At 34.5% G+C, this 20,091-nt stretch overlaps 1 protein-coding gene across 4 annotated transcripts in view; it reads left to right on the forward strand.

Moving 5' to 3' along the window:
- The window catches only part of VRK2 (VRK serine/threonine kinase 2), a 105,129-nt gene that overhangs the window by 72,291 nt on the left and 12,747 nt on the right, over window positions 1-20,091 (forward strand). For all 4 annotated transcript variants that reach the window (XM_016165163.2, XM_016165161.2, XM_016165160.2 and 1 more), the window contains exons 11-12: window positions 625-791; window positions 6,004-6,165. In XM_016165163.2, the coding sequence (XP_016020649.2) occupies window positions 625-791; window positions 6,004-6,165 (329 nt within the window). The remainder of the gene's footprint in view (window positions 1-624; window positions 792-6,003; window positions 6,166-20,091) is intronic.

The following is a 20,091-nucleotide window of genomic DNA, read 5'->3' on the forward strand; positions in this document are numbered from 1 at the left end:
TGTCCTTCAGCACTAAATCAGGAAAACTATGCTGTGAATGCACTGGACTAGCTAGGTATGGAGGACTAGGGAGGTTTGGCGAATTCTAAAGTCAGTCATGGCTAAGAACATAGAATTCAAGGTCATTTCTAAATGAGCTGTTATGATCTCAAAATCAAATCTTTAATTAAAATTTGCAATGATTTTTTCTTTGAAGTAAAAGGTTTATAATAGTAATAATTGTTTTTAATTGAATTTTTAAAACTTCAATGTAAAAAAAAGTATGACGCATGTCTGCTCCTTTCTATTATTTAGATAGTTCTTAGAAATTTTACCCCATAAATCAAAATCACTGTAAATTTAAAAATCTGCTTCCTTTGATGAGATTAGTGGATTGTAACTATTTCAACAAAGATGTGTAAAAAAATTATCAGTTTCCCCCATCTTGTCAAATCTTTAGGTCACTGGATATCATTTAAAAAGGGCTTTTCATTTATAATTGTTCATTTTTAGTTTCTTCAGGGTCTGTGTGTGTGGTGTGCGTGTGGCGTACACATGTAAGAGAGAAAGATATTTTGAGGATATTGGGTCTTAATAATTCTTGCCAGTTATGAATGACATGTAAAAAATTTTAATACTTCACAGGTGAAATAGCCCAGTATTTGACATGTGCTCATAATTTAGCATATGATGAAAAGCCAAACTATCAAATGCTCAAGAAAATTCTGAACCCTAGTGGAACACCTTTAGGACCATTGGAATTTTCCACTGAAGGACAGAGTGTAAATGTGCCTGCTCCAAACAATCAAAAAGTGAGTAACATAGTCCCTGGGATTTTAGGATTACCTTTTATGAAACTTACTACCAAATGAAAGTTGTTTAAGTTTCAAATGAGTCTGACGACCCACTTTCTTGTTTATTATAGTTAATTCCTATTTCCTATAACTCAGCTCCAAGAAATTTTGTTGAAAGTTCTTTTGAAATATTGTCTCTTAGAGAAACTTAGTAGGCTCTATGGTCTGTTGTGTACTCTTAAAGAAATAAAGCAATCTGATTTTATTCATGAGAACCTCTATTTGCTGCTTTTCTTCATATTATCTTTAGTTATTGTCCTCTGTTTTTGCTTACTAGTTTGGCCATAATTCATTGGTGATAATAATATTCTTAGATTTAACTGGATTATTTGCATGTGCAGCTACTTCAATTTACAGAAATAATTTTTTAAAGTTTTTAAAAAGTTACACCTTCTCCTTTGCTGTCTTCCAACTGACTCCTTCACATTAACTTAAAATAAAAAAAAGAATTAGAACTTGAAAAAAGAATTAGAACTTGAAACAATATGAATTAGGAGTTAAAATATTTTTAAGAGGGTAGGGAGAACCTGAGACTAATGTCAGCAGCATTGTTAGACAGGCAACTAAATGTTCATTTCTTCCTTGACACTATCCACATGCAAAAAGAAGTGGGGAGAATTTTTCTTCCTAAATGAGTGTACAATAAGGTAGGGTCAGGATGCCATTCATTTTTAATATTTCTTATGAACTTTGGATCATCACAAGTGTTCATGAGCCAAAAATGCAGGATGCAAACTAATGTGACTGATAGGCTGCTAGATGAATGGTGAGTCAAGTATCAGTGCACAGATGGTTCTGATTTGCTGAATTTTGTAGCTGCTGCAACTGAAGACATAAAATATCCTTCTAGTCATAAATTAGCTCTTTGGAAGCAAAACCTTGGCACCAGAGCTTTACAACCTTCAATTAGTAGGGAAAGAAGTATTTGAATGACTGTGGTATTGACATCTGTAGGCCTGCATAGTAATCATTCCTAATAGAAGAGAATATCTGTTTGAGGAGGTTTTGCATGGCTAATTAACTACCAGTGAGAATATGTAATTTTTTCATGATCTCCTGATTGTCACCTTTCTCTCATGATACAATTACATTTTATTGTAGCAAATTCCTCACAAACCAATTGTCAGCACTATTTACGTATTGCAGAATGCAGAACAAAAGTTCATGTTTAATAAAAAGCCACTGGATTTTGATCTTGGTAATTACTGAGACTTATTTTAACAGTTTTATTGACTTTTGTGTTTTTATCACTTTCGCAACAAAACAAAGAACCATTTCCTTGACATAGTATTTCCCTTGCAATAATGGTCACCACTTAATCTACACTAATTTAAGTAGGGTTTTCCTTTTTTGTAATTTTTCAGTTTCATAAACTTAATTGAATTTTAAAAGAAGCCATTTTGAAAACCAATAGCTGTATTCTCTGATATAAAATTCTAATTATTATCCACCAGAATTTTCAGTTTCATCAAAGTCAAAGGATGTTTGTTATAAAACTTTGTATATGTAGGGAATAGAACATAGAATGTTTTTTCCAATGAGCCTCCATCAAAAATATTCCTTTTTGAATAGAGCACTTTGATTATCAATAAAAAAGAAAACGCTAAGATTAATTTGCATTCTTAAAACCTTAGTTAATGTCTGTTAACATGATCAGCCTCAATGTATAGAAAGTATGATGATTTGAAATATGTTTAACAGCATATTAATATTTATTGGATGTGACTTTACTTCTCTAATACTTTATGCAAATATATTTAATAATTATAGTGTGAAATATGGGTTCACTATATGTGGCTAAACCTTAGTATCTTAATTTTTATTTTCAAAGCTTACCGATTTTGTGATACTGAAAAAATATTCAAAAGCAAAGTATAACAGCATAAACAGTCCTGTATTCAGTTCCTTTGCATGGTACAGTATAAGACAGTTTCCACAATTGATTGCTTCTATAACAAAAGTAATTTTAAGTCCAGAATGAATATTAATCACATGATCCCAAATTTCTCTCTCTCAGTGACAGAATCCCCTTCTAATCTCCGTAAAAACATTTACTCTATACATGGATCACTCTAGTTATTTAACAGACTAGTGAATGAACTCTGGATTTGTACTTTTTGGACAAAGATACTTGAAAAGAAGCTAGTGGACTAGAAAGTGTATACTGTTAGGTAAATAAAATGTTTCCAATTCAGTATTCAAAGGAAATAGGTAAATAAAATGTTTCCAATTCAGTATTCAAAGGAAAATTATGAATGTCTGATTTTTTAAAACTTCCTTCTATGTAAGTGGTTGTGCCTTTTAAATTTAGAATTCTTAAACATGTTTTGGTTAGGTATTAGAAAATGGTATGTCATCCTAAGGATCTCAGCGAACTTAAATCATCTTTTTGCCAAAGAAGAATGAGGTAATTTATCAATACTAGGTTTTGCTAGGTATCATAAACTGAGCCTTCTTCCTAAAGTCCTCAAATCCTGTTCTAGAGTTAAATTGGAAATGAATTTTTGTAAAGATAGTAGAGACATTGATATTTTTTCCTAAAAAGCAAATCTTCTGGGGTATTTGCCTCAATCAAAATGATGGTATATATAGCTGAAATCACTCTCTAGTCATTCTGGTGGCTCCTGAGGTAGCACTGTTAGATTAGTAGAATCTGTAATCAGGGCTACCACACTCTATTTATGCCAACCACTGAAATTTAATTTTTTTTTTTTTATAGGCAAGGCAACCTTTGGTTGACCTCACAGATTGCAAGGACTTTGTCAGTTCACAATCCCTTATTTTTTATTTTTTTATACCTACAGCACCTGGTCTTCCTCGGTGGTCTCCCATCCAAATACTAACCAGGCCCGACCCTGCTTAGCTTCCGAGATCAGACAGGACCAGGCGTGTTCAAGGTTCCACAGAGATTTAATGTCTAAAATTCACTGAAGGAAACCACAGTTCACTAAGATTGCTTCTGAGGTGAACAAAAGCTCTAGAATTCCCAGATGAGAATGCTAAAGCCACACTGGAATACCAGCATTATTGAAATCCTCAGTTCAAGCCTTGAATAAACTGTTTCTTCAGGAGCCAGTAGTGAATCCATATTGTGATAGTATAAATACCTGAGCATAATAGGCCATATCCTTTTTAAATGCTTTACCTAGGCAGAGGAGTAGCTGTAGGTCAAAGTTAAAATGTTCAAGCTATCCCACATTTCAGACAATAAAAGTTTGTTCTTTCACCCTAAATTGAACGTTCCCACAGCAAATTTAGGGGTGAATATATTACTATTGGTAGTAGTAATCTTTCTACTGAACTTAAATTTACGAAATTCTTTCTTGACCTTCAGTTTTCAAAATAATTCTGTTAAACTTGTCTTCATGTTTATTTTCTATATGTGAGAAAACTAGAATATAAATTCTCAATTATAGGTATATTTTTGGCTTATTAAATTTTAAAGATCAAATGTATTCCTGCTTTTGTAGAACAGTGTGAAGTACCAGTGGAAAATTAAATAGAAAGTACCGTGTTTGAATAGCCACTTTCTTGAAAATGACACACATTTGGATAGTATCCTTCTATTTATTTGATTATGCAGGATGCCCAGAGATTTTTTTTTTTTAATTTACTTTTGTATCTTTGAGGAAAAATTTCACTGTGTTCACAGTTAAGAGTTAATGTCGCACTTCACTCTTAACCATTTTAAAAGTTTCCCTAGAAATAGAACTTTTCCATAAACTGGATACCTTTTCATTTATTAGCTGGAAGTATCCATGGCAGTGTAATCTAACCATCCAGCCAACGGAGGCATTATGTCTTCTAGGAAGCTTCACAAAGGACTGAATATATTAGACCAACTCTGATTTGTACATCGGGGGCAAAAACCTAAAGTGCCTAGCAATAGGAAGCACTAAAAAGTTCAGTATCTAAACTAATTCTTTATATCCTCAAATGCATTTTCACAGTGATTGGCAAGCCAGTGTTTTATTAGGATAAAACCATGTAGTACGTCCGTGGGAAACTTGTTTCATACTAGTGGTATGATGAACATTTATTACCAAGATGACCTCTTTAGAAGAGTGATTCAGGAGGTGGTCACACATGTTGAGAGGTGGAAATAAAGAACCCCTGAGTGATTAGGAAACAATTCCAATTTTCAGGTAACTGAAAGGCAATGGCTTTTCCTATCCTTTGAGAAGCTGGGATCTGAGAAGAAGGATGGATAAAGAATGGTGTTGTGACAACTTAGACCTAGCCACAAAACACCAGCATATTTTAAAAGTAAGGAGTGAACACACTTGGCAAGAGAAGCTAAAAATTGAGAGGCTACAAATTAAGGCTCTCCTTGCTCAGCTAATGTAATTCATTCTCTGTTTTGGCACTGTCTACTCCATTATTTCTCCTGGTGCTGTTCCTATCTCCTGCTCCTATTTAACCCATGAAAAAAAGTGATGGCACTTTCAGCTGCTGTAAACATGTAGCTGCTGAACAAATACTTCACATAAGGATCTTCACTGTGGCTTTCAATCTTCCACCTGTATTGAGGGATCTGCCCTTCTATTTCCCTGTCTACTTCAAGGTTATTAAGAGTCAGTCATCCCCCCAGATAACACCCTTATGTGAAATAGAAATCTTAGAGACAGCAAGCTTGTTGTAGAACCTAACCTCTTGAGTATTAGATGACACGAACTGTTATTCATCTGCTCAAAGGTTAAATTACCTGTATAAAAAAGTAAACGACATCATAAGCTACTTTTACACATTCATATTAATTAAGTTCACTTCAGTATAGAAAACTAAGATTCTAATTAATAAGAATTTCAACTTAAAAGATATATACTGGATCCAGTCCCAGCAAAGGTTAATAATGAATTCATGTGTAGTTTTAAAATGTGACAGTTTTCTGTAAAAATGCTGTTTTCAATAAGCAAGTTATCTGTAGAGATAATTTCTAAAGAGTGTACAACAGTGACACTAATTTTAATTGGTCTTGTCCTACTGATGAGAGAGGGTCAGGATCTTGCCAACTACTGTATTTTTTATTTAACGTCTATTTGTTGGTTTCTTCTCTATTTATTCCTTTTTTCAAAGCTTAGCAAGTTTAGAATTTTCAAGAATCTGAACATGAATCCATTTTTTTACATGTCAAAAGTTTTCATTATGTGTTATTACTTTATATCAACAGGCTGATTCGCAAATGGTTGCAACAAAGCAAGTCAATCGGAATCAAAATAAGTTACTAGAAAAAAAAGTCCACGGTGAGAGAAGTGCTGAGTCCTGTGCAACACGGAGAAAAGTGCAGAAAGAGGAGAAGCTGATTGGGTTGATTAACAAGGAAAGAGCTCAGGTGAGTGGCTTTTGTTGTTGTTTTTTATCCTTAATGTTATATTAGAATGGACCCTTTGGGAATAAAGATGTTTTATTTTCTCCTGAGGGCCAAGGTTGTATGGCTTTGTTAAATGAGAAGGGACAGAAAATATCCTATCTGGCAGATAAAATCAAAGCAGCCAACACCAGTTATCATAGAAACAGAATGACAGCACATTTATGTACAGATCTGATTTCTTCGTTTACCCTAAGAATGTAATGAAGTGCACTTAAGTTTTTTATGCCATCTATGAGCCATTAGGGACTCTTAACGTATTCCATACTTTTACATTGTTTCCTCTAGTCTAACCCTTATAATCAAATGTAAGTGAAGTGTCTTCCTTGTCGATATGGTTGTATTTTAAAATGATGAGGGTTTTTTTGGTTTTTTTTTTGTTTTTTACAACATTTAATTATTTGGTTGGATAGTGACTCACCTTTAGCAGATGACTCATTCAGGCAACACAAAAGCCTTTCCTAATCTAACCAATTTTGACAAGAAGGAGAAGCATACGGTGAATTTATATTTTCATTGAAAAAAAATATTTTTTTTCAAAATGGCCGACATTTTATGTGATTTTTACACACCATCATTTTCAGAGTGTGTAATGGGATAATAATGCCCCTACTTTCTATCTCCCACTGCTCCCTTCTCCACCCCCCCAAAAATTGGTGCATCAGGCTATTGAGATGTTAATCACTAAGCACTAAATTTGACTCTGAACCTCTTGGCAGCCAAGGCAAAAGTTAGGAGCATACATAGTTAGGCATTTCTTACCTAGCCAGCAAGCATATGAGTTTATCCAGAGAGAGAGAAGTGCATTTTTGGACTAATAAGAATCTTCTGCATTTACTCTGTTACAAAATAATAGTATAATCATTTGTTTTTTTATTTTTAAATTGTAAGGAAATCTACTTCAAATGGCCATTTTATAATTCTCATTTGCAAAATTAAGACAGATATTTCTTGGAGTCAAAATAGAGTAGAGATTCTTGAATGCTCTTTTTCAACCCTTACTGAGAACCAGAATTACCTGTGAATGGAGGTGGGAGGGACTATAAAAATACTGATGCCCAGATTCCAAGCAAAGAAATTAATTCATTTTAACTAGGTTGGCAATGTGATACGTGTGTGTAGATTTTATCACTCCAGAAAGTTCTTTGTTCTCTTTCTCAGTCAGAGAGTTGAGTAGTACTCCATTGTATAACTATATCATAATTCATATATCCATTCTCTTATTACTTGACACCTGGCTACCCCTGGTTCTAGCCATCACAAATATAGTTGCTATAAACATTCTGACACAGTCCTTCTGAGAGGTGGAATTGCTGGGTCATGGATGCATTTTCAATTTTATAAAAAGCTGACAAATGATTTCCATATGATACTCCCACCAGGAATGTATGAGAGTTCCAGCCAATCCACATCCTTCCCAACATTTGTTGTTGTCAGTCTTTTTAATTTTAGCCATTCCAACATGTGTATATTGGCATCTCATGGTGATTCTAATTATCATTTACCTGATGACTAGTAATTTTGAGCACATTTTCATGTGCTAACTGCCTATTCATATATCTTCTTCTGTGAAATGTCTTTTCAATTATTTTGACCCATTTTTTTATATAGCTGATTTTCTTTTTATTATTGAGTTATAGGAATTCTTTAGATATATTTCATATGTAAGTCTTCATATGTAAATCTTCTTTACATATATTTCATATATGTCTTCCATCCAATATTTGTATTATGGATATCTTCTCCTTTGTGTACAGCCTACCTATTCATTTACTTAAGTGTCTTTGATGAGCAGAAGCTGTTTGTTATTTTTATTTGAAGTTCAATCAGTTGTTTTCTTTGCATTTTTTTTTTCCTGTAAAGAAACCCAAGAAACCTTTGCCTGCCTCAAGGTTACAACATTATTTTACTATTGATAAATATATTTTGGAAGGTTTATAGTTTGAGTTAGCTTTCTTGTTTGGGCCTATGATCATCTCAAATCAATTCTGGTGAGAGGTAAGGGTTGAGGTTCATTCTTTTCCATATAGAAAGTCCATTATCCCAGACCATTTGTAAAATGATTTTCCTTCCTTAAATTAAATTTCTTGGGAGCCCTTGTCAAAAATCAGCAGACTGAATTAGTGTGGGCCTATTTTGGACTCTCTCTTCTCTATCAATCTATTTGTCTATCTTTACACCAACACACAGCATCAAATATTGTAGCTTTCCAGCAAGTTCTGAAATTAGGTAGTGCAAGTCCGTCACCCATTTTCTTCAAAAATGGCTTGGCCGTTTTAGGTCCTGGTCCCCTCCCTAACATTTAAGAACCAACTTGTCAATTTTCCACTAAAAAGCACAATGGGATTTGGATTGGGACAACACTAAATCTAAAGATCAGTTTAGGGGGAACTGAAATCCCAACAACATTGAGCCCTCCAATGCATGAACCTGATATTTCCTCCCATTTACATAGATCTTTAATTTCTCTCAACGATATTTTGTAATTTTTAGTGTAGATATCTTACACATCTTCCATTAAAATTATCTCTACTTTAGATTTTCATCCTATTGTGAATGATATTTTTAAAAAATTTCAAATTTCAGTTATTCATTACTCATATATAGAATTCGTTACTCATATACAATTGATTTTGTCTATTGACCTTGTGTCTTTAGATCTTTCTAAATTCACTTATTCTAGTAGTTTTTTGTACATTCTTAGGATTTTCTATAGTCAATGTTGTCTATGAATAGTTTTACTTTTTTTTTCCAGTTTGTATCCTTTTGGTTTGTTTGTTTGTTTTTGGTTTTATGGCTGTTACACTTGCCAGGACTTCTGATACTAAATTGAGTAGAAGTAGTGAGAGTGGGCATCCTTGTTTTGTTCCTTATCTTACGGGGAAAGCATTCATTCTTTCACCAATAATTATGCTGTTTACAGTAGGTTCTTTCTAAAAGCCCTTTATCAGATTGAAGAAATTTCATGGTATTTGCAGTTTGCTGAAAAATAAATTTAAGTCATGAATGGGTATTAAATGCTTTTTATAGACTGATTGAGATGATCATGTGATTATTGCCCTTTAGAAGTATGAGTTACATTATTTGAATGTTAATTTAAACTTTTCTATCTGGGATAAACCCCACTTAGTCACGATGTGTTGTCATACTGAATCCAATTTGCTGTTATTCCACTAGGGATTTTTATGTCTCCATTGATGAGAGATATTGGTCTTTGATTTACTTTTCTCATAATATCCTTGTACAGCTTTATTTTCAGGTCATTATTTGAGTTATATGAGTTGAAAGTGTCTCTTTTTAGAAAATGTGTAAGATTTGTCTTTCATAAATGTGTGATAGACTTTAGCAAGAAAACGATTTGAGTCTAGAGTTTCATTGTAGAAAATTTTTTAGTTATAAATTTAAAGAAGATATAGTGATCATTTGATTCTCTTGTGTCAGTTTTGGTCATTTGTCTCTTTCAAAGAATTTTTCCATCTAAGTGTCAAATTTGTAAGCAATATGATATTCTCTTTTCCTTTTACTATCTTCACTATCCATATTTATATCCCTTCTTTCATTCCTGGTAATGGTAACATTTATTTATTTATTTATTTATCTATTTATCTACCTGTCTGTCTAATCTATCTACCAATCATTTGTACTGATCTTTACAAAGAACCAACTTTTGGATTTGTTGATCTGATTTTCATTTCTATTAAACTAATTTTTATTTTTTTATCATTTCCTTCCTTCCATTTATTTTAGGTTTAATTGTCCTTTTTCTTTCAAGCTTCATAAAGTGAAAGCTTAAATCATTTGATTTTAAGCCTTTTTTTCCCTAAAATGTAGAGCTATACATCTTTAAGCATTGCTTTAGCTGTATTCTACAAAGTTTGATATGTTTTCATTACTGTTCAATTAAATATATTTTCTCATTTCTCCTGCATATTTTTTGAACCATGGATTATTTAAAAGTATGCTATTTAATCCCTAAATTTTTTTTGAGATTTTCTAAGTATTTTTTTATTATTGATTTCTAATTAATTCCGTCGTCATCGGAACATATCTTGTGTTATGACAATCCTTTAAAATTCATTGCAACTTGTTTTATAGCCCAGAAGGCCTAGCTTGGTGAATGTTTCTTTTGTACTTGTAAAGAACATGGGTTCTGAAGTTTGGGCTACACTATTCAACAAATGTTAATTAGGTTAAACTATTTGATAGTTGGTGGTGTTCATATTTTCTGTGTCCTTACTGTTTTACTGTATTTTGTCCTGTTTATTACTTAATGACAAGTATTAAAAGCTTCAGATATAATTGTGGCTTCATATGTTTTTCCCTTTAGTTCTATAAATTTTTGCTTCATGAATTATGATGACCTTTTATTAGGTGCATACAACTTTAGCATATCTTTAAAAAAATTTTTTTCAATTACACTTGACATATTAGTTTCAAGTATACAACATAGTGATTAGACATTTATATAACTTAAGAAGTGATCCCCTGACAAATCTAATACCCGTCTGACATTATACACAGTTATTACAATATTATTGACTATATTCTCTATGCAGTACTTTTCATCCCTGTGACTGTTTTCATAACTGGCACTTAATCCCTTTTTTCACTTATCTCCCCAACCCCTCCCCGCCCCCCCGCTGCACCACCACCACCAATCTGGCAACCATAAATGTTCTATGAGTTTGTTTCTGTTTGGTTTATTTTGTTTTTTAGATTCCACGTATAAGTGAAATTATATGGTATTTGTCTTTCTCTGACATATTTCCCTTAGCACAGTATCCTCTAGGTCCATCCATGTTGTTGCGGTTGGCGGGATTTTATTTTTTTGGCTGAGCAATATTCCATCGTATATATTTGCCATATCTTCTTTATCCATTTGTCTATCTATGGACACTTAGGTTGCTTCCATATCTTGGCCATTGTAAATAATTCTGCAGTGGACGTAGGGGTGCATGTATCTTTGAATTATCATTTTGGATTTCTTCAGATAAATACCAAAAGTGAAATTACTAGGTCATATAGTGGTTCTATTAATATTTTTGAGGACGCCCCATACTGTTTTCCATAGTGGCAGCATCAGTTTACAATCCCACCAGCAGTGCATGAGGCTTCCCTTTTCTCCACATCCTCACCAACACTTGTCGATTTATTAATGATAGCCATTCTGACAGGTGTGAGGTCATATCTCATTGTGGTTTTAATTTGCATTTCACTGATGATTAGCGATATTGAGCCTTTTCATATGTTTACTGGCCATCCATCTGTTTGTCTTCTTTGGAGAAATGTCTAGGTCCTCTTCCCATTTTTTCATTGGATTTTCTGTTTTATGCTTTTTGTTTGTTTGGGGCTTGTTTGTGTTGTGTGTGTTGTATGAGTTCCTTATATATTTCAGATATTAACCCCTTATTCGATGTATCATTAATGAATATCTTCTCCCATTCAGTAGGTTGTCTTTTCATTTTGTCGATGGTTTCCTTTGCTGAGCAAAATCTCAGTTTGATGTAGTCCCATTTGTTTATTCTTTTGTTTCCCTTGCCTGAGAAGACATATCAAAAAAAGGATTTCTGTGAGCAGAGTCAGAGTTTACTGCCTACATTTTCCTTTAGAAGTTTTATGATTTAGACTCTTACATTGTCTTTAATACATTTTTAGTTTATTCTTGTGTGTGGTATAAGAAAGTGATTCAGTTTCATTTTTTTGCATGTGTCTGTCCAGTTTTCTCAACACCGTTTATCGAAGTGACTGTCTGTATCCCATTGTATAGTCTTGCTTCCATCATAGATTAATTGACATATAGGCATCAGTTTATTTCTGGGTTCTCCATTGTTTTTGTGCCAGTACCATGCCATTTTCATTACTATAGCCTCGTGGTATATAGTTTGATATCAAGTAGCACGATACATCCAGCTTTGTTCTTCTTCCTCACAATTGCTTTAGCTATTCAGGGTCTTTGTAGTTCCATATACATTTTAGGATTATTTGTTCTAGTTCTGTGAAAAATATTATTGGTATTTTGATAAGGATTGTATTAAATCTATAGATTGCTTTGCATAGTATGGACATTTTAACAATGTTTAACAAAGAATTAAAAAATTCTTCCTATCCATGTGCACAGTATGTGTTTTCATTGATTTGTATTTTCTTCCATTTCTTTCTTCAGTGTCTTAATTTTCCACGTACAGGTGTTATATTTTCTTTGTTAAATTTATTCTTAGGTATTTTATTCTTTTTCGGTGCAATTGTTAACATGGTTGTTGTCTTTATTTCTCTTTCGATTGTTCATTATTGGTGTATAAAAATACAATTTCTGAATATTTTTATATCCTGCTACTTTACTGAATTTATTTATCAGTTCTAACAGGTTTTTGGTGGAATCTTTAGGGATCTCTATATAGTGTGTCATCTGTAAATAATGACAATTTTACTTCTTTTCCAATTCAGTTGTCTTTTTTGTCTTTTTCTTGTCTGATTGCTATGACTAGGACTTTCAATACTTGTTGAATAAAAGTGGTAAAAATGGATATCCTTGTCTTTAAAAAAAATTAGCTTTCAGCTTTTCAGTATTGAGTATGCTATTAGCTGTGGGTTGGTCGTATGTAGCCAATAACTGAGGTATGTTTCCTTTATCTCCACTTTGATAAGTTTTTTTTTTTTATCATAAATGGATGTTGGATTTTATCAAATCCATTTTCTGCATCTATTGATAAGATCATATGATTTTTTATCCATTTTGTTTATGTGGTATCAAGTTGCTTCATCTGCATATATTGGACCAGCTTTGCATCCTTGATCATGGTGTATGATCTTCATAATATACTGCTGAATTCAGTTTGCTCATATAATGTTGAGGATTTTTTACCTCTATAATCATTAGGACTATTGATGTATTATTATTATTTTTTTGTAATGTCTTTGTATGGTTCTGGTATCAGAGTAATGATGGCCTAATGAAATAAGCTGGAGAGTCTTCCCTCTTCTTCAACTTTTTATAATAGTAGTTATGAATCTCTTCAGATTTTCTGTTTCTTATTGATTCAGCCTTGGAAGATTATATGTTTGTAGGTATTTATCCATTTCTTCCAGATGGTCCAGCTTTTTGGCAGATAATTGTTCATGGTATTTCCTGATAATCTTTTCTGTTTCTGTGGTTTTAGTTATCACTTCTCTTTCATTTCTGATTTTATTTGTTTCTATAGTTTTAGTTATCACTTCTTCTCCTTCATTTCTTATTTTATTTATTTGGGCCCTCTTTTTTTTCTTGATGAGCCTGGCTAAACAGTTTATCGATTTTATTTATCTTTTCAGAGAACCAGCTTTTGGGTTCATTGATCTTGCTACTGTTTTTTGTTTTTGTTTTTGCTTTTTAGACTCCTTTATTTCTACTCTGATCTTTATTATTACCTTCCTTCTACTCACTTTGAGCTTTGTTTGTTCTTCTAATTCCTTTAGGTGTCAGGTTAGATTTAGACTTTTCTTCTTTCTTGAGATAGGCATGTATTGTTATAAATTTCCTTCTTAGAACTGTTTTGGCTGTGTCCCATAGATTTTGGGTTGTAGTGTTGTCATTCATTCGTCTCAAGGTATCTTTTAATTTCTTCCTTGAGCTCATTAATCCATTTGTTGTTTAGTAACATGTTACTTAGGCTCCACATTTGTGTTTTTCAGTTTTCTTCTTGTAATTGATTTCTAGTTTCGTATGCATGAATATAATTTTAGTCTTCTTAAATTTATTGATACTTGTTTTGTGGACTAACATGGTCTAGCCTGGAAAATATTGTATGTATACTTGAGAAAATGTATATTCTGCTGCTTTTGGGTGAAATGTCCTAAAAATACAATTAAATTTGTTGGTCTAACATGTCACAATCACCGTTTCCTTGCTTATTTTCTGTCTGGGTGATCTTTCCATTGATGTCAGTGGGATGTTAAAGTTCCCTACTTATAACCTGCATTACTGTCAGTTTCTCCCTTTGTGTCTGTTAATAGTTGCTTTGTATATTAAGGAGTTCCTATGTTGGGGGCATAGATGTTTATGAGAGTTATATCCTCTTATCAGATTGATCCATTTATCATTATGAAATGTCTTTCTCTTTCTCTTGTAACAGCCCTTGTTTTAAAGCTCTTTTGTCTGCTATAGGTATTGCTACCACAGCTCTTTTTGTTTCCATTTGCATGAAATATCTTTTCCATCCCTTTACTTTCAGTCTTTGTGTGTCTTTAGATCTGAAATGGATCTCTTATAGGCAGAATATCTATGGGTCTTTTTTTAAAGTCCATTCAGCTACCTTAGGTCTTTTGATTCGAGCATTTAGTCCATTTACATTTAATTATTGATAAGTGTATTTATTGCCATTTTATTGTTTTGTGATTGTGTTTAAGTTCTCTGTTCCTTATTGTCTTGCTCTTGTATGTTGATGACTTTCTATAGTGTTAGGTTTCTTTCTCCTTATTTCTTGTGTATTTCTCATAGATTTTTGGTTTGTGGTTACCATCTGCTTCCTATATACCAAGCTATGTTTATAGCAGTCTATTTTAAGTTGATTGTTGCTTAAGTTTCAAACACATTCGAAAATCACTACAATTTTTACTAACATCCACTGCATTTATGTTTTTGTCATTCTATTTTTACTTCTTTTGTGTGTTTGTGTGTATTCCTTAATTTACTATTGTAATTCCACATGCTCTTCCTACTTTTGCCTTTTACCTTTGTACTAGCTTTAGTGTTGGTTGATCCACTAAGATTTTATTATGTGTTTGCCTTTATCAGAGAATTTTTATTGTGTGATATTTTATTATCCATATTTTTTACTTTTTTCCTCTTAAAAGAAATTTGTTAACATTTCTAATAATATTGGATTGGTGGTGATGAACTCGTTCAGCTTTTCCATGTCCAAGAAACTCTTTGTCTCTCCTTCGATTCTGAATGATAGCCTTATTAGGTAATCTTGCGATAGCCTTACTAGGTAATCTTGCTTTAAGTCCCTGCATTTCATCACTTTATTTTGACAATCCATTCTGACCTACAAAGTTTCTGTTCAAAAATCAACTGACAAGTTTTATCAGAGCTCTAAGTGTTTTTTCTTCCCACTTTTAGGATTCTCTGTCTTTAACCTTTGGCATTTTAATTGTGATGTATTTTGGGGTAGGCCTCTTCAGGTTCATCTTGTTAGGGACCCTGCACTTCCTAGACTTGTTATGTCTATTTGCCACAGTAAGGGAAGTTTTCAGTCATTATTTCTTCAAATAGGTTTTCAATCTTTTTCTCTTTGTCTTTTCCTTTTGGGACCCCCTACAATTTGAATGTTGTTATATTTTATGTTGTCCCAGTGGTTCCTTAAACTAGCCTGCTTTTAAAATTCTTTTTACTGGTTCTGATTGGGGGTTTTCTGTTACTGTGTCTGCCAGATTACTGATTCAATCTTCTGCTTCATCTAATCTGTTGATTCCCTCTGATGTTTTCTTCATTTCAGTTATTATAGTCTTCATTTCTGTTTTTTGTTGTTTTTCTTTGTTGAGATTATCATTGAGTTCATCTATTCTTCCCCTAAGTTCATTGACCATCCTTATCACCAGTGTTTTGAACTCTGCATCTGGTAGATTGCTCATCTCCATTGTGTTGATGTCTTCTTCTGGAGTTGTCCTGTTCTTTCATTTGGGACATGTTTGTCTTCTCATTTTGGCTGGCTCCCTGTGTTTGTTTCTATATGTTGGGTAGATCTGCTACATCTCCCAGTCTTAGCAGAGTGGCCTTATGTAGTAGGTATCCTGTGAAGTCCAGTGCCACTGTCTCCCTATTTGCCTGAGCCACGTGCTCCGAGTGTCCCTAGTGTGGGTGTGTATGCCTTTCTGTTGATTTGAGCCTTGATTGCTGTGGGTACATCTGTGAGTTGGATTGATCCTCAGGCTGACTGGCTGTGAGGGATGGCTGTGACTACAGCAGATAACATGTTATATGGAAGGAGACCCACAGAGTGATAGTTGCTGTAGTGGGGCTATTGCCAGCTGAGTTAGCCCGTTAGTTGTGTCATTTGTGGAGCTGGTTGGGTGGTGCCTTGTGTGGTCTGAAGCCGGCCACTGGCTTTGTTGTTTCTGGAGGCTCTTGGGAGGGGCTCTGGTGCCAGCCAAGGTCAGTCATTTGTGTCCAGCTCGAGGAGCTTAGTGGAAGCTACAGAATGATCTGTGGTTGATTGCTGCTTGCGCTGGGCCTGGAGGTTCTTGGGAGAGGCTATGCTGCAAACCAAGCTGGATGCCACTAGTTCTAGGCTTGGTACTTTTGGTGGGCACCACAATGTAAGCTGAGGTCATCCATCTCTTGGGCTGGGTTTGTGGCTACTTTGTTTAAGCTGCATTCCAGGCTAACACTGACTACAGGTTAGGCCAAGCTTGGGGCCACCTGCTGGGTGTTACAATGCAAGTTGAGACTGGTTGCCACTTGTGCTGAGCTTGGGGCTGCTTAACAAGAGTTACAGGGCATGCCGAGGCCAATTGCTGTTTGTGTAGGGTTCATGGACCTTTGAGAAATTTTATGAAAGTCTGCAGCAGCATCCAAGGCAAGCTGCTTGTGTGTAAAAGCCACTGGAAGTGTCTCAGGCAAGGCATGAGTTGGGTGGGGTGGGGTATGGTTTCAGGGAGTCATCAGGGAGAAGTGAACAGTGTTAGCCAAGTTCATGGAGGAGACCTTAAATTTGGTGCCTATGCAGGGCTGGCTGGGTGAGGGGAAGGCTCAACAAAGGAGCAATAGCACCTGCCAGTGTCTCTGTCCCTGGAGAGAGCTGTCCTGACCACTATGTCTGCAGCCTTCATCCTGAAGTTAGTCAATTCTGTTCCTCCCTATGTCCCTGGAGCTCTTTGAAGGGTCACCCCACGCCCACTTTGTACTAGAGCTCAGAGTGAGTGTGTCTGGGTGCAGGCCCCTCGAGAGGAATGCCTAGGACTCCAGCAGCTGGAATCTCAGGCTGGGAGCCCAGCATGGGACCCTTTGCTCCTTGTAGGGGGGGTAGATTTCCATGACCAAGATGTCTCCCCTGATTCTTAATTGCCATACTGTAGGTATGAGACTTGCCCATTCGGCATCTCTGCCCTTCCTACCAGTCTTCACATGGTTTATTTATATTCTTATAGGACTTCTGTTCAGCTAGTCTTCAGGTGGTTTTCAATGTTGGTCATTTTATGATTTAGCTGAAATTTTTACGTGACCATGGGAGGAGGTGAGCACAGGATTTACTTACTCCACCATGTTGGCTGAAAGTCAAAGCCATTGTTACAGCTTGGTGAACTGTCCTGTTTGTCGTTATGAAACATTTCTTATGTTTGTCAATGCATTCATCTTGAATTCTACTTTGTCATATTTTGCATTAACAATTGTAGTGTCTCTGTGATTCGTATTTAAATGGTATGTTCTTTTCTATCTTTTTATGTTTGTTTTTTGTGTCTTTTATATATATGCACTTTTGTAGATAGCAGTTGTCTTGCTTTTTTTGTAGTCTGAAAGATACCTCCTTTTAATGTCTTTTACAGTTAATGTAATTATTGGTATAGTTGGGCTTAATCTATAGTATCGCTACTTGTTTTAGCCCATTATTTGTCACTTTTTACTTCCCTCTTGCTCTCTTTTTGGCTAATCGAGAATGTCTCTCTCCTCTCTTGACTTTTTAAACTGTAATTCTTTGGGCTTTTTGGAGAGATTTTTAGTGGTTACTCTACAACAGGTCGCACAGCAGGAGGTGAGCAGTGGTTGAGCAAGCAAAGCTTCATCTGTGTGTGCAGCTGCTCCCCAGTGCTAGCATCACCGCATCAGCTCCACCTCAGATCATCAGGTATTAGATTCTCATAGGAGCACCGGTCCCTGGGGCCAAAAAGGTTGGGGAGAACTGCTCTAGAACACAGGTTCAGCAAACTATAGCCTGTGGGCCAAATTCAGCCCGCTACCTATTTTTGTAATTCGTTTTATTAGTAACATAGCTGTATTTATTTTCTTACACATTATCTAGGGCTAGTTTCATGGTGTAGTGGCAGAGCTGAGTAGTTGCATCAGAGACGGTATGGCCTAAAATTCCTAAAATATTTATCTGGTCTTTTGCAGAAAATGTTTGCAAACCTCTGATCTAAAACAACTCTACTAGAAATATAATGTGAGCGCACATGTAATTTTAAATCTTTTAGTAGCCACACTGAAAAAAAGTAAAATAGAAACAGGTAAAATTTATTTTAATATATTCAAATTAAACCAATATTCAAAATGTTGCCAAGTTTTATTGCAGAAAAAATTTTTAATTGAGATATTTTACATTTTTATCACATCAAGTCTTCAGACTCTGGTGTGTTTTACACTAACAGGACATCTCAATTTGGACTATCCACATTTCAAGTGTTCGAGTCACATGTAGCTGGTGGCCACTGTGTTAGCACAGCTCTAGAAATTATAATATGCACCTTTAACTTATCACAGTCCACCCTTAGAATTACCGCTTCACATATATTAGAAGCTTACAAAAATGTGTTTCCATTTATCCCTACATCCTTTGTACTACTGTCATGTATTTTGCTTTTACATTTATAATTCCATAATGCAGTTATTCTTGTGCTTTAAAGTCACTTTCCCTCCAGAGAAATTGAAAAAGATGGAAAGTCTTTAAAACCTCCATATTTACTGTCGTTGGAATTCTTCGGACCTTCAGTAGATCCAAGTTTACATTTGGCATCATTTCCCTTCAGCCTAAAGAAATTTCTTTAACAATTATTGCAGTGTAGATTTCCTGGAGACTAATTCTCTCACTTTTTGTCTGTCTGAAAATATCTTTATTTCACCTTTTTCTCTGGTGTGGAGAATGCTGGAACTATGTTTCTGAATTAACTTTTTTAGCATTTTATTTTGAAGTAATTATAGACTCAAATTGCAAACTCCCATGTATGCTTCACTAGCTTCCCCCAATTAAATCATCTTCTATAACCATGGTATAATTTTCAAAACCTAGAGTTGACATTGGTTTACTACTATAAAATACAGACCTTATTTGGTCACCAGTTTTTACGCACGTGTGTGTGTTCCATGACACTTAATTACATGTGTTGAGTAAACACCTCAATCATCCTAACTGTTCCATGACCACAGAGAAAGCCCCATGTACTGCTTTATAGTGACACTGCCCCCTAATCCTAAACCTTTGAAAGCATAGGTCTGTTCTGTAGCGCTGTAATTTTGCCATTTTGAGCATCTCTTATAAATCATATTACACAATATGTAACTTGTTGAGATGGGCTTTATTTCATTCACCACAATGCCCTTGAGATCTGTGTTTTGCATGTATCAACAGTTTGTTCCTTTTTATTGCTAAGTAGTATTCTGAAGTATGGATGTGGTATCAACATGTGAGATCATACGATTTTTCATCTTTAACTGTAAACATGGTGGATGACATTGATTAGTGTTTGACCCACGTGGGCATAATATATTATTCTTTTCATGTGGCTGGATTCAGTTTGCTGGTATTTTGTTGAAGATTTTTTGCATATGTTCATGAGGACCAGTGAGCTGTAGTTTTTATTCTATTGTCTCTGTTTGGTTTTGGTATCAGGATAATGCTGGCTTCATAGAAAAGAGGTTTTTTTCTTCTTCTGATTTCTAGAAGAGAATGAGTAGAATTGGTGTTGTTTCTTTTAAAAATGTTTTTGGAGAATTCTCCAGTGAAACCATCTGGGCCTGGGAACTTCTTTTTCTTTTTAACTATGAATTAAATTCTTTTACTAAAAATAAAAATGTTCAGATTATCTATTTCAGGAGTTGGCAAACTTTTCTATAATGAGCCAGATAGTAAATATACAGGTTTTATAGGTTATGTGGTCTCTCTCACAACTATTCATCTCTGAATTGTTGCACAAAAGCATCAT

This window comes from Rousettus aegyptiacus, unplaced genomic scaffold (genome assembly GCF_014176215.1).
Source record: "Rousettus aegyptiacus isolate mRouAeg1 unplaced genomic scaffold, mRouAeg1.p scaffold_m13_p_7, whole genome shotgun sequence".
Lineage (NCBI taxonomy): Eukaryota > Metazoa > Chordata > Mammalia > Chiroptera > Pteropodidae > Rousettus > Rousettus aegyptiacus.